The sequence below is a fragment of the Zootermopsis nevadensis genome, unplaced genomic scaffold (genome assembly GCF_977971745.1).
Source record: "Zootermopsis nevadensis isolate Lab colony 2312 unplaced genomic scaffold, Znev_1.0 Znev_ptg000046l, whole genome shotgun sequence".
NCBI classification, from domain to species: domain Eukaryota; kingdom Metazoa; phylum Arthropoda; class Insecta; order Blattodea; family Termopsidae; genus Zootermopsis; species Zootermopsis nevadensis.
The window spans coordinates 869,795-891,348 of record NW_028259178.1 but is presented as its reverse complement, the minus strand read 5'-3'; the positions used below and the strand labels follow the sequence as shown (position 1 = coordinate 891,348).

General features: G+C 39.8%; 2 protein-coding genes across 2 annotated transcripts in view; one reads left to right on the top strand and one right to left on the bottom strand.

Annotated features, from left to right (window-relative positions):
* Positions 1 to 8,855, bottom strand: part of LOC110840336 (uncharacterized) — a 139,662-nt gene extending 130,807 nt beyond the window's left edge. The window contains exon 1 of the mRNA XM_087360753.1: positions 8,690 to 8,855. The gene's annotated coding sequence lies outside the window, so the exon portion shown is untranslated. The remainder of the gene's footprint in view (positions 1 to 8,689) is intronic.
* On the top strand, positions 184 to 19,773 carry LOC110840326 (uncharacterized). The gene is made up of 3 exons (XM_022085274.2): positions 184 to 418; positions 16,731 to 17,408; positions 18,337 to 19,773. The coding sequence occupies exons 1-3, from the start codon at positions 385 to 387 to the stop codon at positions 19,512 to 19,514; spliced, it is 1,890 nt and encodes a 629-aa protein (XP_021940966.1). The 5' UTR covers positions 184 to 384; the 3' UTR covers positions 19,515 to 19,773.
* Positions 19,774 to 21,554: the final 1,781 nt, after the last annotated feature.

Sequence of the window (21,554 nt, the reverse complement as noted above, 5' to 3'; positions counted from 1 at the left end):
TCCACTCCCCCCAAGCGCCTACATGGCGTATAGTAGGACAAACTTTACTTTACTTCTACCCGAGAAAAAGAATACTGGACCCAGTTGCGTCACATGGCACTTGGACGATTGTTGATCCGAGGTGGTGAAGGTGGTCCAGTGTCTCTCAGAAATGAGATGGCGATGCTCGCGGTGGTGGGGAGCGTTTGCGAAGGGAGGGGGTTGAAGGAAAGTGGAGGGGGCGAGGGTTGAAGCGTGCTCACATCAGTGTGGGGATGGAAGGGAGGGGGCAGTTGTATTATTGGTGTAGGTTAGGGGCTGCAGTATAGTACGAAGATCTGTCAGGAGGAGCGGACAGAGTGCGCAATCCGTCACTTGACAGACAGACAGACGGACGGGCGTGCAATGGCACTGTCTTTACAAACGGTGTCTGCTTCAGGTAATTAGTGTTTCTTTGTGGATGTGTGTGTGTGGGGGTGTGTGTTCGTGAGATGTGCCCTTATCACGTGACAGCGCTGATATTACGACTTAAGTAGACGAACGACTCGAGGATGCAAATGACGATGCCTTTGCTGTAGAAGAGCGACGAGGTAACGTAGTAAGTACCCTGACCGACCGCGGTTAGCGCTTTCGGTCGTGTCAACTCGACCGTCAGAATGAAAAAAATAGACTTGAAATATTTCATTTCTTTTCTGTGCTCTTGATTTTACATGTTAATGTCGGAATAATACCTCAAACAGGGCACAACCGTCTCCTTCCACACCCCTGTCTATTCCCTAATCAAGGCCACCTTCGAATGTCATTCGACGTAGTTGATACAGCATCCTTAAATATAAATAAATCAATATCCCCGCTTATCTCCTTAAAAAAACATAATAAATTAGTATTTTTTTAAAAATTTTATGTTTAAAATATGTGTATCTGATATCAGATCGTGAAGTTATTCCTTCGAAAATTACATGCTAATCGATTAAAAGCCGAATAATTTTTTTTTAAAAATGCATACAACTTTGATAAGAATCGAAATATCGAAAGAAAATCTTATCTGTGAGATCTCATTACGATTAAATTAATTTTTAAGAAAAATTAACCTCACAACATACCGAGAACTGTGACCGAATCTTTAAAATATTATATTACGATTAATGCCATAAACCGACTATTTTCGTCACTTCCTTTTTGATACTCGACGACTGATTACCCAGCGATAATTGAAACAAAAATAAATGGTTGTTGTGAGAACGTCTCTCGCGTGGAGACAACGCGGTTGCTAATGCAGTCGACCGGTCGGTGTTCCAAGCGAGACCTGGCAAGGAAGCCTCCCGTTTCGACCGAAGACTTAGAGACGCGACGCTTGGCTGTCTTATTCGTAGGAATACTTTTAACTGATTATTTCTATGGCATTTTCACGTATACATAAGAGATCAGCGCATTGATAACTTCATATTCTAATGTTCTCTGCTTTTCGACGTCAATTCATCGGAAACATCGGCGATGTGTTTTTCAAAACCAAGTCACATCACCAGGATCTACCTTTGGCCCCCAAGACTTCGGGGTGTTTCTACATCAGTCTGCAAATATCTGTCCAAAATAACAAGATTTTTCCGTCTTTCTGTATTTCTAACACGCGAAAACACGACGAGGTTAATAAAATTACTTGTATCACACAAAAAACTGTATCCCAATTACTTTTTAATATAACTGCCGACTTACGTAGTCAACACGGTCAAGTTATTTGTGAAATCTTTTATATTTCATGATCGATGACTGCGTAATTATACGTAAAATTCAATGTGAAGCTGTTTCACATATTTTACGCGATATTTAAAATAAATTTTGTGTTCGTGGGACGGCACGAAAGTTATTTTGTTGCCATATAAACCTGGATTTCTTACTGTGTAGACGCAAATAATTCCTAAGTGAGTTTAAACAATTTACAACAATTAAAAATGAACACGAAAGCTAATTACGTGGCTGTAGGATTTGGTAACGGCATTATAAGGAAGATTTTATTCCGGACAAAATTCTCACATCTCGCGTAATCACCATCATTCATATATTATCGCCAACAGCGATTCAATTATTACGTCTTTAAATTTATATCTTATGGCATATCGAAAAAAATTTACTTACCAGAAGAAAAATCAATATAAAGAGACGAAAATTTGGATGTCTCTTACATCTTTAATTAAAGCTACTAATTAAATTAAATTGAGTTAAGTTCCTTTATTACTGTGTTCGCTAACAGCAAAGAGTTTATAACAGTCTAAACGCTAATACAAATAAACTAATCACATTAGACGCTTCCCTCGTATAATGAATGGATTCCTCAGATGACGCAGAGTTTAAGCTAAAAATGTGCGGACGCCATTTGCGGCAATGACGCACCTAGTGAATCGTAAACAATGAAATCACGAAATTCTCTGTTTGCATTGTAGGCACACGACACCAGTAGCAGTGCGCAAAATATGTCCAAAGTTCACTCTGAGAGTAAGAAATATAGCATCGAGACGGTGTCGTATAGAATAAAGTGTTAACAAATTATCGCAGAATGATCTGATATAAAAGTGCAAGACTTAAAAAGGTTAATATTCCACTACAAAAATTTTCTGATAAAATCACGAATTTCATCCGGTCCTAAGCATCAGAAATTATTATAACGGCAACAAAATACACACTCCCCCCCCCCCACCCCCCGATTTACGAGCGTTAATCCTTGCGATGAAGAGTGTTTTACGTCCGAAATTCTTAAATCGAAAATGAAATTCCAATTAATTTTAAATGTTAAAACACAAAATATCACCAGTATATTCTCCACATATTAGAGCAATTTAACCCTATAGAGCAGTAGTATTCAACCTGGGGTACGCGAAGACATCTTAGGGGGTACGTGAGATTTAAATATATATATATTATTTTATGATAAACACTGAATAATCAGTAATGTAATTTATTTAATTCATTTTAGAAGTAGATTATATACTACGTATAACTTGAATTATACAAATTTTACTCTGGGGGTACAAAGTTGAAGAGAAATTATATCTGGGGGTACGCGGAGACATCTTAGGGAGTACGTGAAATTTAAAATATATATAACATTTTATCATAAACACTGAATAATCAGTAATGTAATTTATTTAATTTATTTTAGATGTAGATTATATACTCTGTATAACTTGAATTATACATCAACAACTTTGGGGGTACAAAGTCGAAGAGAAATTATATCTGGGGGCACGCGAACAAAAAAGGTTGAATACCACTGTTTTAGAGCACTGAAATGTCTACATTGTACACGCTTTACTGTATTTATAGTATGGGCATTAGAATTTACGTAAAGAAGGAAAAATTAGTTGCATGTATGTTAATGTGTAATTTCTGTACGTGTAAGAGTTTTAAAGAATTAATGGTAATAAATTAATTGGTTCGTTATAGCTCAAACAATGTTTATAAATAGAAAAATATATAAGGTATATATTTAAACGGTTCGTTGTAACGAAAATTCGGAAGTCGAGTGATGGGTGTTTAGGCTTAACTGAAAGTTTTGCCGATAAACTATTAATTAATCTAACAACTAATCTTGCGACACCCAATGACGCAAACAATTATTTGTGGAAAGCTTGCGGGAAAGGAGCCACGAAAGAACATTCAGCGGAGACTTATGAAATGTTATAAACAATAGATCCACCGTTTGAATAAAAATTTTCTTGGATATTATCCATCGTCTAGTAAATAAAATATAAAACGTAAAACGACGTTTCGGAGATGGGGCCCTATCTCCGTCTTCAGGTTCCTACTCAGTTGGGCCTACTAGTTAGAGATACAGCCCCATCTCCGAAACGTCGTTTTACGTCTTATTTACTAGACGACGGATAATATCCAACAAATTTTTTATTCAAATGACTCATCACCATCGTCAAGAACTTTTAGATTTGAAATAGATTCATCGTTTATATGAACTGTCAGAAATGTCACAGGTCAGCTTTCGTATAAACTAAAAATTATTCGACATTCGAAACATTGCCAGATATCAGGTATATCAGCTTGCGTTTACACCAGGAGATAATATAAAACATGCTCGAGACTGTTATTTCATTAATTAATTAACCATTTGGAGCAGAGACTCCTTTAAATTATATTTAAGAATTCAGTCCGTACCGCGAAGAAAACACAAGACTTCACCATTACAAAGATCAACTGGTTAACGCTGTTTAAGGAAATAATATAATTTATTCTGATAATTAATTAACCATTTGGAGCAGAGACTCGTTCAAATAATATTTAAGAATCCAGTCCGTACCGCGAAGAAAACACAACGCCTCACCATTACAAAGATCGACTGGTTAACGCTGTTTAAGGAAATAATATAATTTATTCTGATAATTAATTAACCATTTGGAGCAGAGACTCGTTCAAATAATATTTAAGAATTCAGTCCGTACCGCGAAGAAAACACATCTCTTCACCATTACAAAGATCAACTCGTTAACGCTGTTTAAGGAAATAATATAATTTATTCTGATAATTAATTAACCATTTGGAGCAGAGACTCGTTCAAATAATATTTAAGAATTCAGTCCGTACCGCGAAGAAAACACATCTCTTCACCATTACAAAGATCAACTCGTTAACGCTGTTTAAGGAAATAATATAATTTATTCTGATAATTAATTAACCATTTGGAGCAGAGACTCGTTCAAATAATATTTAAGAATTCAGTCCGTACCGCGAAGAAAACACATCTCTTCACCATTACAAAGATCAACTCGTTAACGCTGTTTAAGGAAATAATATAATTTATTCTGATAATTAATTAACCATTTGGAGCAGAGACTCGTTCAAATAATATTTAAGAATTCAGTCCGTACCGCGAAGAAAACACATCTCTTCACCATTACAAAGATCAACTCGTTAACGCTGTTTAAGGAAATAATATAATTTATTCTGATAATTAATTAACCATTTGGAGCAGAGACTCGTTCAAATAATATTTAAGAATTCAGTCCGTACCGCGAAGAAAACACAACGCCTCACCATTACAAAGATCAACTGGTTAACGCTGTTTAAGGAAATAATATAATTTATTCTGATAATTAATTAACCATTTAGAGCAGAGACTAGTTCAAATAATATTTAAGAATCCAGTCCGTACCGCGAAGAAAACACAACGCCTCACCATTACAAAGATCAACTGGTTAACGCTGTTTAAGGAAATAATATAAATTATTCTAATAATTAATTAACCATTTAGAGCAGAGACTCGTATAAATTATATTTAAGAATCCAGTCCGTACCGCGAAGAAAACACAACGCCTCACCATTACAAAGATCAGCTGGTTAACGCTGTTTAAGGAAATAATATAATTTATTCTGATAATTAATTAACCATTTGGAGCAGAGACTCGTTCAAATTATATTTAAGAATCCAGTCCGTACCGCGAAGAAAACACAACGCCTCACCATTACAAAGATCAGCTGGTTAACGCTGTTTAAGGAAATAATATAATTTATTCTGATAATTAATTAACCATTTAGAGCAGAGACTAGTTCAAATAATATTTAAGAATCCAGTCCGTACCGCGAAGAAAACACAACGCCTCACCATTACAAAGATCAACTGGTTAACGCTGTTTAAGGAAATAATATAAATTATTCTAATAATTAATTAACCATTTAGAGCAGAGACTCGTATAAATTATATTTAAGAATCCAGTCCGTACCGCGAAGAAAACACAACGCCTCACCATTACAAAGATCAGCTGGTTAACGCTGTTTAAGGAAATAATATAATTTATTCTGATAATTAATTAACCATTTGGAGCAGAGACTCGTTCAAATAATATTTAAGAATCCAGTCCGTACCGCGAAGAAAACACAACGCCTCACCATTACAAAGATCGACTGGTTAACGCTGTTTAAGGAAATAATATAATTTATTCTGATAATTAATTAACCATTTAGAGCAGAGACTCGTTCAAATAATATTTAAGAATCCAGTCCGTACCGCGAAGAATTTTGAACACTGATTTGACCGCGAAGTGAAAGAGTTAGTTAGTTTGTTTGTTTGTTTGTTGGTCTGTTTCCTGGTTAAAGTTTCTTTACGTTTCAGTAGCTCAGACAATGCAGCGTCGAAAACGAAGATGACATTGAATAATGAATTGGAAAGAATGTGGAAGGAAGCGGTCGTGGCCTGATTTAAGGCACTATTATCCCTGGAGGGACCGAATAAATAAATTATAATATAGAATATAATCGGAATAATTTACACCAAACTGTCCTACCGTAATCAGTCACTTTGCATGGCGTACATCGACCCTGCATATAGGGGCAGCAGGTTCTTATGAACAGTTGGTAGTCATCTATAAACTAAAAAGATTTATAAAAATGCGCCGCGATTTTCCAAAAGAACCGCAAATGTTAACACTTTTTTTTACGTTTTTGAATCTTTTGAGTGAATCAGAATGTTAACTAACTGCGTTGTGTACCTGCCGCCTCGACTTTCCGTGTTTTCAATCACGCAATACTTGACTAAGTGATAACGGCTTCGTAAAAGTTCTCTTCGATTCAAGACATCGGTAAATAAAAAAGTTACAGGGCAAAGTCCTCCTCGAAAACCTAATAGTCGCTCAGCTGGTCAACAAATTCCCACCGGTGTCTCACGTGTTCGAGCCTGATTAATCCAATCGTTATCCCAACTTTTTAATTTTAAAACGAGCCTAATGTGACTTAATTATCTGTTTGTTTTGCTAAGTATCTTGCTTACGTGAGAAATCTGGTGGGCTTCGCATTTGTATTAATGGTAAGCCAGGTACACGCACATTAAAATAAAAATATCAGTTATTTATGCTTTAAATATTTTATTACTTTTGGGACATCCAAATTGTTACCTGACCCAACTTTCTTGTAGGAGAAACAGTAATGTTTATCATCTTCGGTATCAAAACCCGCAGATGGAGGCAACCTGGCCCCGAATTTAAAAAAAATATATATAATTTTCATGTTATTTTCTGATGTATCCCATATTTAAAGTTTCACTTTCAAAGAGGCGTCTCCATTACAATTAATGTTCTGTTCTTAAGGTAACAGATGGATTGTTCCGTAATTAACCTTTCATTTGGGGTTCGGAATGACGTTTCGGAAATGGATAATAGAAGGCACTTCCAGAATGTATTCTTCCCTTAATATATGATGAGCCAAAACAAGGCAAAAGATAAAATATTATATTTTATTTCAATAACCGCGACACGAACCAAGAACCTCACAGTACATCATAGTTATATATGTCTTTTCACATTTAAAGACATTATATTTTTTTATAAAACGTTTTATTCATAGGGAATTTGTGTTTTAAAGTACAACAGTTGGCCAACCTGAAGAAACAATTCGGAACGCCTAGGTGAGGATGGGAGGATAATATTAAAGTGAATGTTATAGAAAAAAGGTGTGGGAGGAGAAGACTGGATTCATCTGTTAGACTTATGGCGGATTCTTACAAACAAAGGAGATTTGTTGACCAGCTGAGTGACTGTCAGCTTCTCAACAGTGACACAACTTCAAAGAGTTAGTACTGGCTTCTGAATGTTTGTTACGTACGTTGATAATATTCCTGGTTTTGTAAATTGATAGTCATTTAAAATGGACAAATTGTATTGAAGAACTGATACCTAAGTTAAATGGAGCATTCTGTGGAGTTCGAACCATGTTGCATGTCAGCAACAATGACACTTATTTTGCCAGTTTCCACTCCAATGAAGTATAGAATAATTTGGAGAGTGGGTGGTAATTAACATAAAAACAAAAAAGATATTCACTTGACAAAGGAAAATTCTCACATTAATGGCCGGTGACAAACTACAAACAAATTTGAGTAAAAGTCTTTTTAAAAGATTAGAGATTTTATCTGTTCCATGTTCTCAACAATGAACTTCATTCTAAATAACTGAGAACATTTTCAAATTGATCCTGCCATAGAAAGTGCCAACACAAGGAATAACAATCAGTTTCTTCACAGACCAATTGTTGCCAACCTCTCATCATTCAGGCATCAACATTTTCTACAGTTCACCATCTTGTTTCACGAGTCTTGTGAATACAAATTCACAATTTAAAGTAGCATTAGAAAGGAACTTAAATACACAATCCTTGATGAATTTCTAATGTTCATAAACAAAGTCATCAAGGTATTCTTGTCTTCAGGATGTATATATTTCCTAATTTGTTTAAAAGTTAATATAAGAGCATTTGGGGTATCAAGAAGTCTTCACTACATGAATAATTATTCTTCCTATGGGCATTTAAGCACTAAATGTTATCATAATGTCTACAGTTTGTCATTTCAGGCCAAGGCCCTGAGTAAAATGACAAACTTCCAGTCTCCTCATCAACAATTATTATGATGTTTGTCTATAAAGATTACAAAAGCTGGAATTTTATCATGCACAGAACATAACCTTCCCAGTAAGAACACACTGAAATAATCATCTTAAGAATACAGTAAAAGTTAACTTCATCATAATAGAGTTTTACAAGCATTAAATAGAGGATTACCAAATAAACACATCGACTGACAAACAAAAATACTTTGTTACCTGAGTGTACTGATTCCATACACAAACATAACGTGTCATTTAAGCCAGACTTAGCTGCATTGTTTTCCAATAAAACAAGCAACATTCATTGGAAGCAATTAGTATAAATTACGACTTACCTACAAAGTCTTCGCTGGATATCTGTGTAAATAAACAGATTATACAACTTTGTCTGCAATTGTTGGTAAACTGACACTATAAATCCGTAAGAGAAACAACAGAAAACACATTTTTTGCACAGAAACCTTATAAAACACTTATCGTCCACACGCCATCTTGAACTGAAGCTGAGTACCAACATGACTACAATTAAGGTACGAAATTTAAACTCATTCGTTAATAACACAGATGTCATTTTACGACAGTATATATACCCTAATTAGTTAGTACATAAATATTAAATTACAGACGAAGTTGTGTGGTTTGACGGGAACTCTCCGTATTGTTAAATGTTAGTTTATAATGCACATAATTTATTAAAAAGCTGTCATGAAAGTTCTGATCACACAGGGTGTTTGAATTGCTAAGCAACGTTCCAAAAAGCTTATCAATAGTACAAACACTTGCAAATCGAAGCAGCCTAATGAAAACGTTTCCTTATCCCACCACATCGAAAGTCGATAATCGTTTTATCGTTTAATCGATTTAGACGTGTCCCCGATCTGGAGACAGTCGATAGAAGCATTTCGTGTGTTTCACAGACATAGACATACGCTTTCTTATAAATATCAAGACGTAAACGTAAAGTTATTAGTAATTAATGCTGACACGATGTCCTGAAGTCTAGGACGATTTCTGAATTCTATTTATATTTATGGTATGTTTAAAGACGCTTTTTCAGTTCATCAGACAATATGGCGTCGAATAATGAACTAGAAACGATGTGGACATCAAATGATACTGATGCTGGGTACAGCCCACCTTTCGTCGTTAGCGGGGGGAGGAGGGGGCCTTTACGTTCTTGAAATCCCAAATCGCGAACGTCAAAACCGCGTTGCGCGAATTTCAAACCTTATGGGAAAAATGGGGTTAGGGGAACCAAAGACACTCGAAACATTACGATAATATGTATAATTAATAAACATGATAGATTAGTGTTTCTGTCTATTGGGACGCTGTTCAACGACGAGTTCGAGACATTTTAGTGTAAGAAGGACCTACGTGACGTCTCGTGATGAACGGCTTTGGAACGCCGTACTTCAGAGCGTTCTAATGCGAGGCATAAAACATTTTTACGGTGAAGGGTTGTTAGCCCTACGCCCAACCCCTCCCAAGCTGGAGGACCACCCCTTATCGGCTGTCTGCGCCGCCTTTGGAAGCCTCCTATTGAAAATTGTACCAATGATTACTCGTATTTCTTGCAAATTGTGATTTTTCAAAACAAGATCATCCTCAAAACAACACGTATCTGCATTTCCTTATTTGACAACTTTGAAGCACAAAATCTAGGCCGTCTGAATCCACGTTGATTCACGAAGAATCAGTTTTCCGATAAACAATTGAACAATGTTCAGAAATCAAAGCATCTGATGGAACGCAGTTTGCACAGATAAATACGTCGCTTTTGAAACAGAAGACTAATTCAGAAATAACAGACGATGGAAATCCCGTCTCGGACTTTCACTAGCGCGTGTTTTGGCGACGAGGAGACAAATATGTTTTGCTCATCAGCTGTTACCTTAGCAACAGTCGAATTAAAAGGAAGGGCTGCCTTAGTCTGACATTGCAGTACCCAAGGAACAAGAAAACTTATTCTGAATTCTGTCTGCAAAGGCAATTATTTCCTTAAACAGCGTTAACCAGTTAATCTTTGTAATGGTGAAGAGATGTGTTTACTTCGCGGTACGAACTGGATTCTTAAATATTATTTAAACGAGTCTCTGCTCCAAATGGTTAATTAATTATCAGAATAGATTATATTGTTTCCTTAAACAGCGTTAACCAGTTGATCTTTGTAATGGTGAGGCGTTGTGTTTTCTTCGCGGTACGGACTGAATTATTAAATATTATTTGAACGAGTCTCTGCTCCAAATGGTTAATTAATTATCAGAATAAATAACTATTATTTCCTTAAACGGCGTTAAACAGTTGATCTTTGTAATGGTGAGGCGTTGTGTTTTCTTCGCGGTACGGACTGAATTATTAAATATTATTTAAACTAGTCTCTGCTCCAAATGGTTAATTAATTATCAGAATAGATTATATTGTTTCCTTAAACAGCGTTAACCAGTTGATCTTTGTAATGGTGAGGCGTTGTGTTTTCTTCGCGGTACGGACTGAATTATTAAATATTATTTGAACGAGTCTCTGCTCCAAATGGTTAATTATCAGAATAAATACCAGGTGATTCAAAAATGACTTTACAACTTTGAAAGTGTATAGAAATTTATTCAGAAGGCTTACAGAATCGGTTGAGGTGTCATTTTGTAGCAAAACAAATCAAGTTTGACTCACGTTGTGCTGTAGTACCGAATTACGTCACCGCGAGTGCAAGCGGCAGTGCATTTGAAAATGGCTCGAAAATTTTCTCATACCACAGACGAAGATGACCGAAAAGGACGCATTCACTTCCAGCAAGACGGCGCACCACCTCATTACGTCACAGAAGTCTGGGATTTCCTTAATAACCGTTTCCCAGGTCGGTGGATTGGTCGAACAGGGTCGATAGCATGGCCACCTCGTTCTCCAGACTTGACACCTCTCGATTTTTTCTTATGGGATTTCATTAAAGATTACCTGCCAATCTCACTGAGCTCAAAGCTCGAATCACCGCCGGAGTTGCAGAAGTGACACCGGATATGCTGGATCGTGTTTGGCAAGAAATTGATTTCAGGTGGGATGTCTGCCGTATCACCAAAGGCAATCACATCGAACCAAAATGACTATTTGAGGTAAAACTTGATTTGTTTTGCTACAAAATGACACCTCAACCGATTCTGTAAGCCTTCTGAATAAATTTCTATACACTTTCAAAGTTGTAAAGTCCTTTTTGAATCATCCTGTATATATAATTTCCTTAAACAGCGTTAACCAGTTGATCTTTGTAATGGTGAAGTGTAGTGTTTTCTTCGCGGTACGGACTAATATCATTTGGATGTGATTCACGTATGTAACTCAGTCTTTGTGAAAACTGCAGTCCGCCACGTAAGACGTTGAAAGTGAACCCCGGTGTGACCGGGTCAGTAACGGGATGCAGCTTCGCCGTTTTTGGAGGTGTGTAGGTAGAGGATTCTACTATAGTTTCTCAGAAGGTGCGTTGGTGTACATTAGGTCTGTGTTCTGTGGACGTACGAAGAGCGTTCACTGATGAAGTTGAACGCTGATTCCGTCTGTAACTGCACGACTCACAAGCTGGGACCCGGAACGGACAAAACATGACGTCTAATATTTCGGGGTTTTTTTTATGGTGCAGTGGGAGAGTTATTCTAAGAGTTAAAACCAAGGACAAGTGACCGGCTGTTTTCGATGCGATGTGTGACTCATTACCTGTTCGTTGCGTTGAAACAAGATCGATCTCTGTTTGGAAAAGAAATGTAGCCCACGTCAGCAGAGTCCGAAGGCTCCACACAAACACACAAAGACGCAGAATTCTGCTAATTTCAACGGCCATCCGCTCCATATTGAAACTGTATCCCGTCTGAACGGATAAGGCAAACCCATAGGTTATCCACGTCGCCATATTTGTGTCCTTCAACACAAGAACAACCTTAAATGAGACGGAGACGACCGTCTGCTGAGATTTTGCGCCGTGCAGCCTGGTAGACGTTTACCGACGTTTCGGAGGTCCTTGCTGCCTCCATCATCAGGGCTACACGGCGCAAATAACAGAAAAATAATCTTCATAGTCGCCGATTTGAGAATTTTAAAACGAATTTGACGTTGCTATTGTAACGTTCTACTTTGGATAGATTTGTTTGGGTTTAGTCTTACTGATGTTGGTAGCGTGGCTTGGGATGGAGCAAGGCGAGTTCACAAGGATGCTGATGTCAGCTTAAACATGCTCAGCTGATATGAGGCTACAGCTTGTTCCCTAAGACGATCACATTTATTTCTAACACTAAGTACTACAGAAATTGTACATTTGTATTAAAACATTACCTTCCTAATTCAGGCTAGTTCACTTTATCATTAGTACACTCTAATTACGTAATTTTGAATATTTATTAATCCACCCTTAGACAGTGGTCTAGCGATTAGAACGCTGGCCTTGTAATCCTGGGGTCTCGGGTTCGATGCCCGAATTTATAACTTGTGTTGGGCAAGGCCGTGGTCTAGGCAACACGGAGTTTTCCTCCGTGGCATCCCAACAATTACTCCATTCACACACAGAAGAAGGCAATGGCAAACCACTTCTGGATCATCTGCCAAGAACGTATATGAACAGGTCCCAGTCCGAGAAAAGGATGGAAGGATCCTGTTCATATGGACCTGTCGTCAGACAGAACACTACAAATAAATAAACTATACTCGGATTCATCTCCTCAGCGCTTACCTGTTAGAAGTAGCTCGATCAGCTGCACCTTGCTCTTAATGACTCTCGTAACCTCCTGCTATCTTCGAAGTTTCGGCCCTTCTGTTTCGACCTCTCTTCAACTTTTCCCTTCTGTTGACTGCCTAATGACTACGTCTGCATTTCCCCTGAGAGTAAGGTGAACTAGCCTTGCTCTTTAACTCGATGCCAGGATATGACATCAACACATTCCTACATGCAAATGTCTACATCCCTAATTTACAATATGTTAACTAAAAATTAATTCTCTACAATTTTACTCCATTTTTTTAGTTATTTACAACAAAATAATTCTTAATTCTACAGTTCATTGCTATGACGCTCTTTCCTTTACAAAAGTTTTGTGTTCCTAACATATTTTATGAATTTCTTTCTAATACAGTCAAATCAGTGCATATATTTCTTATACACCCAGTTCTTCTGAGAACTGGTATCTACGCTGTCCTCCTGTTTCAGTGGCTGGCTTCTAATTCGTAGCTTCTCACTTATGGGGCATAGGCACAGGTTCATTTGTGGTGCAGTGTGTGGAAGATCTTTGATTCTTCCCGTTTTTGACAAATTCGCGTATTTTCCGTTGCTTTGTTCGGAGATATTACGCAAGATCCTGAGATCCGTAGGTAACAAAAGTTTTACCTCATGTTGCGATCTGAATATCTTCGGTACGTTTTACCGTTGAAGTTAATTCGACTGAAGGATTCTCGGGATTTGGATGAGGGACGTTTGTTTGGATATGATTTTTACATTTAGGACGGTTTCTATGTGTATCATTTTGGTTTTTCGTAACAAATTATTACGGTGAAAAGGACAGTGAGAATTGAAGGGATTTCTATGTACCAAGCTGTGTGAACGGATGTCCTGTTCTCGTAAACGATCTTCCATGTGATCGAATCATCATGTTGATGTCCCGATGAAGGCGATCTTCAGCCTCGGATGCTGGATGATCCAACTGAGTGACATCTGTGTTGGTGCTGGGCTGCAGTGTCTGAGGTCAGTGGATCGATCACTACACCAACTTTCGTCGCAAAGTAAATGTAATATTAAATGTGTTGAGATGGTTCTTACTGCCATTTCAGTAGCACAAAAGGTCAGGACGCTGGAGCAATATCACGAAGCCACACAGACAGACAGACAGAATGCATCGTCCTGTAGGTTTATTCTTGTCTTAATCAATTATCGCTGAAGGTCTGCCGATATTGAACAGTGGTCTTCTGCATTGTGACGCCATGATTATAAATGTTCCGGGGATCGTATCACCTCCTTCTTCAGGACGTAACCCTCCTATGCCCAGTCACATTTAGGAGAAGACTCGACACTGCGTCTCTGATCGCGACATTTTGGATCGACCGAGGCGCCATCTTCCCTTCGTGGCAGAAGGTCGAACCGACTGGACCCCTGGGCTGTACTCTTCGGCGGTGACAGGGGTCGGAGCAAGGGGCGAGTGACGTCACAGATAGACCCTCGAATGCTGGGGAAAGATATCAAACCCGCGGGCTACATGATTCCGTTGAGGTAACGCATTATATTGAATGCACGCGGGCCGGCGGGGTGGGGTGGGGGGGGGAGAACGAACTTCAGTCCAGTTCGCAAGTTTCGCCTTTGCCCCTTACGTGTCCTCAGTCTGAAAGAACATTGGTCCATTTCGTTACCAGATAAAATCGCGGTAATTCACCATTTTTTGGAAGACCTGTTTTTTTTTTGAGATGGTATTCTTAGGCAGAGATTAAAAATTCTTAAGCGTAAATAATCGTAGAAAATGTAGTTCTTGTATCAACGTCATGTAATCGCCATTTCAGTGCCAGGATAGCGAAGGATACGTCAGTGCATAGGAAAGAATAATGCTCCATTGTCTTACTAAACAGCTGATATATTAATTATCTTTCATCTTAATTGAAAGGAAATTTCTTGACGTCTCGTTTTGCTAGAGATAAAAATAAACATACGAAGTGCACGTTACATACCCCGCCCCTGCCCCCCCCCAAAAGAATCAAAAGCATCGTCGAACATTATTTTGAAAAATTCAAACAGTCGGCCTTCAAGGCGACATTGTTTCACGGACAACAATGATCGGACTTACATTGTTGACAAAAACAGGACAGCGGTCCTTTATTTCTTGTAACAAATATATGCCATTTAATTTTAAATGAAAGATAAGAATATATTCTGTCGCGTTCACGTTAGAAACGTAAAATAGATCCATCTTATTTTTGACGTAAATACGTCTATACGGAAGGGTCGTTCGGCAAAAAACATTGTGACGAAGATGTGTAAGATCCATACCAACAATTTGTAAATATGGACCGACAATGGTCAGATTTTATATGAACTCCTGCGTTCATAACAATGCTTTACTCCTTTACCTAAGAAAATAACTTTTACGTCATCTGTTTACACTGCATTGTTGTGTTTCATTATTGAAGTCAACAATACGCTTTCGTTATAGCGGAAAGAGCTGAGCTGTGAGTCGTTTGTAGAAGACGTGCGTCGTAGATTAGATAATTTTGTGCTCTTAAAATCCTTTTAGAATATCACAATTTCTTATCTTGTATAAGAATCATTAAGAAATCTGTGAAACTGCCCTCCACTCTCTCCATTTCAGTTTTGATTAAACTGATCATTGCGGGTGGACGTCGTGGTCTCTTACAATTGAACAAAGTTTGAGGTTAGGGACAAAGGCGAATCTCACTTCACGCTATTTCTGCGTCTGCGCATTGCGTCATACTACGTATAGATAACAAGATGGACGACATTGAAACTAAAAGAGTCCGTAATGCAGAAATATATGACACAGTACAGAAAACGTAAAAAAACTTAGAAATATTAAATTATGAACCTGAAGTTCCCAAGAAAATACCAAAAACTAATCCTGAACGAAAATGGGAATATATTTATTGCCTAAATATAATTTAAATACAAAGACGTATTTACGTCAGATTCTCCACTGTAATTTTTTTTTCCAAAACTTCAATGGTTTATGTTTGAAGTTGCAATATTTTGTATAAGGAAGAATTTGGCTGGACACATTGTCTGCATTTTGCAGGTAATAGGACCAGTAGAATTTATTTCAACAAATAATTGTTTCCTTTGCCTGCGGTTAAATAATATAACTTGAATAATAATATACTCGATGTTTCTATGGCGTTTGTTACAATCCAATTAACATAGAAACAGGAAACATTTACCATTGCCATCCATATTTTCCTCAAGTAACTATTTCAGATTCAATTAGCTGGTCTAAATTTCAACGTAGACCAATAAATATTTTGTTTAAAACGAGACGTAGGTAGTCGCTAACCTGAATCTGAAACAAATTAGTAGAATACTTCGTCAGTAAGGGATGAATTTCGTACTAACATGACCTCGCGAAATGAAGCCGCCATGTTAGAACAGAGAAACAAAGGAAAGTTCAAGAGACCCTGGGGCCTGGGGCCCGTTTCATGTGCAGGGAACATTTCGTCTTCCGTGTGGTGGGGTTATCGGGCGTGCTCCTTCGGGTAGAGAACCACGTCGGCGTGAAATGGACGACAAGTGATGTGTCGACCTACGTTTATATCCGAGTACGTGTATCGGAAGCCTCTAACGTAGATAACTGTAAATAGAAGTGGTTTTCAGCAAAGCCTCAAGTCTGACGTGGCCGACTTCTCTGTCCTCAGGGGGACCACCACCAGCGGTGGCTCACCAGCACAGAGGAAGCCCGGGGGATATGAAGGTCACGACTTCAGAACTCGGTGGGACCAACGGCGACAGGAGAGCGACCCGGAGCCCCTGCTCGCCCGACACGAACAGCGGTAACCTTGCAATTACGAGCGTCCCGAGGGCAGCACTGTCCGCGGGCCTTCTTCACCACGGCACCCCAGAAGGCGTGGCGCCCCTCCTGAGTCCCCATAACCAGATGTTCCGGAACCCGGATTCACTGCTGTCTGTAACCCACACGGCTGCTCTCATGGCCGGAAGGGCCGTGGGTTCGAACCCACACAGGCTACCTCTCAGCCTACGCACGACACTCGCCTCTGGACACGCTCTGTTCCACCATCAGCGTGCAGGGAGTATTTTCAACTGGTCTTCGCCTTCGGTGTCGCCACCGCCTGTAGTGACAACGGATTCCGCAAATAACAACAACAGAACGGCGCTGAAGTCGGCAGCGGCGAAGAGAAACAACAACAACCACGTGGTGACCAGCAGCAGCGGAGGCGTCTCGGCTGTGAACAGGAAGAACCAGGCGAACGCGAGGAAGCGGGCGTCGAGGAACGTCGACAGCGTCGAGCCGACCATCATCGAGGTCGCGGCTATGGCACAGATCACCACTGCCCCGCCTTCGCCCCCAACGTCAGGTGCGTAAACACGGCGTCTGCCTAGGTTACCAAGGTACACACGCTCTGAGCGCAAGGACCGACATTGAATCGGGGGCATTTGGTTGCGAAAGCTCATTGCCACCACATTAAGGGATCTTAATAAATTACTTCTGGGGGCCTCGGGACTGTCCTAATGTGTCTTCGGTGGACGTGAGAGCAGCTTTGTATAGACTGGTTGTAGGTTGCTGGCATAGGTTCTCACTTGTTTGTTGTTCAGAGACTATTAACACTGATGAAATCGTTTCTGGAAGAGACATGGGCTCCTTTTAGCCAAAAGGATAACAAAAGACTCTCAAAAACATTCACAACGCGGGCAAACAGCACTGAAAAACTCTCCTAAACGAACTCAGAGCATTTGGCGAGACGTTCCCCACCTCTACGAAACCAGAAGGGCCCCTAAAAAACGCCAGTCCCTATCCTAAGTCACGTGAATCAACCACATTTTCTTAAAATCCATTAATCTTCCCGATTGTCCTCTTCCCTTCAGTCTTACAAACGAAACTCGGAGTCAGAATCGCTCGTATGCGTACTACATACCCCGCCCATCTTGTCATTATAATAATATTTGATGGAGAAGTTGAATAACATGTATTTTATTGCATATCGTAAAAAAATAAATTTCACGTCAGTGAGACTGCGGTTCTGTGTCTTGTCCTGGGTTCGACATTAAAATTTCGTAACAAGTAAGAATTCGCTGCTGGTAACTACAGCCTGTCGAAACTCTTTCCTCAAGTAATGAAATATTTTGGACTGTCATTGTTTCCTTAGTAAGGACCAGACAGTTCCATTCTGTCCGTTGATTGGTTACACGACGCTGACTGTACGAGGACGCCGACACGTTAAACGAAAATTGAGACGTCTCCCGTCTGGGAAAACTCCCGTGGCTAAAGTCATGTTCCGTCCTCAGGTTCATCGCCTCCTTCGGAACCAGCGAAGAGCGCGGGCAACGCGGTGGACTCCGTCGCGGGCCGCGACAAAGTATTCACCTGCGGGACGTGCCACCGGTCCTTCGGCTACAAGCACGTGTTGCAGAACCACGAGCGGACTCACACGGGCGAGAAGCCGTTCCGCTGTGGCGTCTGTGAGAAGCGATTCACCCGCGATCACCACCTCAAGACGCACATGCGACTGCACACGGGCGAGAAACCCTACGAGTGCACTCACTGCGACCGCCAGTTCGTCCAGGTGGCGAACCTTCGCCGACACCTCCGAGTTCACACGGGCGAACGGCCTTACGCCTGCGAACTATGCACGTCGAAGTTCTCCGATTCAAATCAGCTCAAGGCCCACATGCTGATTCACAAGGGCGAGAAGCCCTTCGAGTGTCTGCGATGCCAGGGTAGGTTCAGGCGTCGCCACCACCTGATGCACCACAAGTGTCCGAGCAAAGACGCCTCTTCTGGTGTTCTAGTGTCCGGCATCGAAGACGGAAAGCGGAGAGGACTCGATTTTGTGAGCAAGAGAATAGCGGACGCATCGAAGAAGTCAGAACGCGATGAATACGAAGCAGCTAGACAGAAATTCTCCACCGCAGTTGGCTCCCACGACGAAGACGTGGTTGTTGATGACTTTGAAAACGAGGAAGACGCTTCGGACATGGTCGTCGAAGGAGAAGACGATGACGAGGTGGACCATTTCGTGACCTCTCGCCGCGTGGTCGCCCACAACAACAACGGATCCGTTCTAGAGAAAAAAAGCAGACTACGGAAGCCTCAGGAAATTCGTCGCGTAATCCGCCTCGCGAGCGCCACGTCGCCACCCGGATCCATGATCGTCACGAATCCAATCCCAATGCCACCCTCCGCCCTCGTCCTCCCGGAGCAAACCGAGCCGGAGGATCTGTCTATGAGCACCGCGAACGCGCACCGGCTCAACCGAAACGGCTACACGAACCAAAACGTCCACTCGAACTCGCACAGCAGCGGGGATTCTCGGTCCCCGTCTTCCGGCGCGGACGAGGAAGATGAAGACGATGACGACCTAAATCCCACGACCACCGGCCTCTTCCTACAGCACGGCCATCCCAAGTTCCGACGCCATCACCAGCAACTTCAACGAAGTAAGGACGCGGCGCCTGTCTCCTAGTTTCTAGCAGAGCCAATCCTAATTGATAATCAACTACGGGTATGTACCAAATGGTATATAGTCATAATTTAAGTGAAAATATATATATTATTATAGTGCATAAGAAAATATGAGGACATTCTTTTATACGAAAACTATTACGTAGTAAACAAACTAGAGGAAGGTTTTTTAACTAACGATGAATGGGCATATTGGACGATGGTTGGTAAACACTGTTTGTTGAGAAAAAAATTCTTAGGCAATGCCAAGCCGGAAGAAGTTTCAGGGAATCACTGGGGGGGTGGGGGTGGGGGGGGGTCTAAGTTACATTTCTCCCGTCGAGACTTAATAAATTATTGCCCGCAGCCACGGGATTACGAATTATAATAAATTAAAACAAGACATGAGTAAAGTTTTCGCGTCAGATTTTTTTTTTTTAAATTTCTGATACTTTCCTTGTTTCTTACATTGGTTTGCTTTAAAGCGACTAAAAAAGTTTCAGCCGCCACGCCCCGGTGAACAAGAGCCGATAAACGCATACATAAGCTAACAGTGCCTTACATTGCAATTCATATCAATAGGAATTAAAGACCAAGTATAAGATTTTTCATTACGTTGAAATATCCGAACTCGTGGAGGTTATAAAAAAAATAAGAATTTTTAAGATTCTTTCTTTCTTTAGTGAAGGAAGTTGAAACCTCACGAGGGTGGGTAGATAAGAAAGGTGTTCTTTTTCTGGTTACATCGGCGAAAGAGCCCACTCACTGAGGGGGAGAAAGGGCGACTCTTGGACTTGTTTACTCCGTAAGAACTTGAACCTAACCCCCACGCCCAACCCCCCCCCCCACCGAGGGGGTGGCATGAGGAAAAAATAAAGAACTTTGGGTAAGAAGGAACAATAATATTCCTTTCGAAAAATGGAAGCATCGCTTTCTGTGAAAAATAAATAACCCCACTTTCATCCGCGGTACATAATTCTCTGTGTCCCTTTCATTTCTGGGACCTGCTAAACTCGAAACTTTAACAATCCTCCGTGGTAATGGTTAGCTAATGTCTGCGTGTCCTTAGCAAGAACGAAGGTTTCGGTGAGTTCATTGAACCCGGCAACTTCTTCTCTGCAGTGGAATGAGGAAATCCTTCAAGTGCCTTTTCAAAGAAAACATTTCAAGGGCTGCTGTTCTCTTGCGTAAACCTTTTCTTTGACACACCACCAGCAAAATATTCATCCCTCAGAGTGACGCCACGACCAACCCTCCACCCCCCTTCCAAATATTCTCCTTACCCTCGTCGACATAATATCAAATTACCACTTCAGCGGTTCGAACAACACGGCGTAAACAATTGGCAGCACTGGTTTGTAGTTTCTCACGCTTACAACCAATCACAGAGAGCGATGCTCGTCGAATAGGCGATATAACTGTTTGTATCTCTGTGAACAGAGCTCGGGGGTCATAATCGAGGAGAAAAGGAATTTTCTTTTGTTTTCGTATTATTTCGATCGAATAATTCGATTTCGTGTTCGAAGTGTGAGGTCCGACGTCGAATAGACGCTGTACGATTCACATGTCGAATATTTATAATCTTCGACATTTGCGACGAGATTCTGAATATCGCGAACACTTACAGTAAAATGACTTCGAAAAATTTATTAAATTTTGATTAAAATATATAATAAAATTCAGGTCAATACACAAAACAATACTTTATTTAGATGTTAAAATTTAAAATTTAAATGTTAAAATTTTAAATTTTAAATTTAAATGTTAAAATTTAAAATTTAAATGTTAAAATTTTAAATTTTAAATTTAAATGTTAAAATTTTAAATTTTAAATTTTAACATTTAAATTTTAAATTTTAACATCTAAATAAAGTATTGTTTTGTGTATTGACCTGAATTTTATTATATATTTTAATCAAAAAACACAAACATGACGCATGTAAACCTTAAATTTATTAAATTTTATTAACTGCTTAAATATTATTTTTGTTACACTGAGGGGCGTGGACCAGAGTAAGCGAATTAATTATTCGAATTTGTCCGTCTAATCACAATTATTTTT

Bases quoted from the DNA above. Each gene is read 5' to 3' on its own strand.
- LOC110840326 (XM_022085274.2), top strand. From the start codon at position 385: ATGGCACTGTCTTTACAAACGGTGTCTGCTTCAG. The intron at 419-16,730 runs GTAATTAGTGTT...CTCTGTCCTCAG, and splicing joins ACAAACGGTGTCTGCTTCAG to GGGGACCACCACCAGCGGTG. The intron at 17,409-18,336 runs GTGCGTAAACAC...TTCCGTCCTCAG, and splicing joins GCCTTCGCCCCCAACGTCAG to GTTCATCGCCTCCTTCGGAA.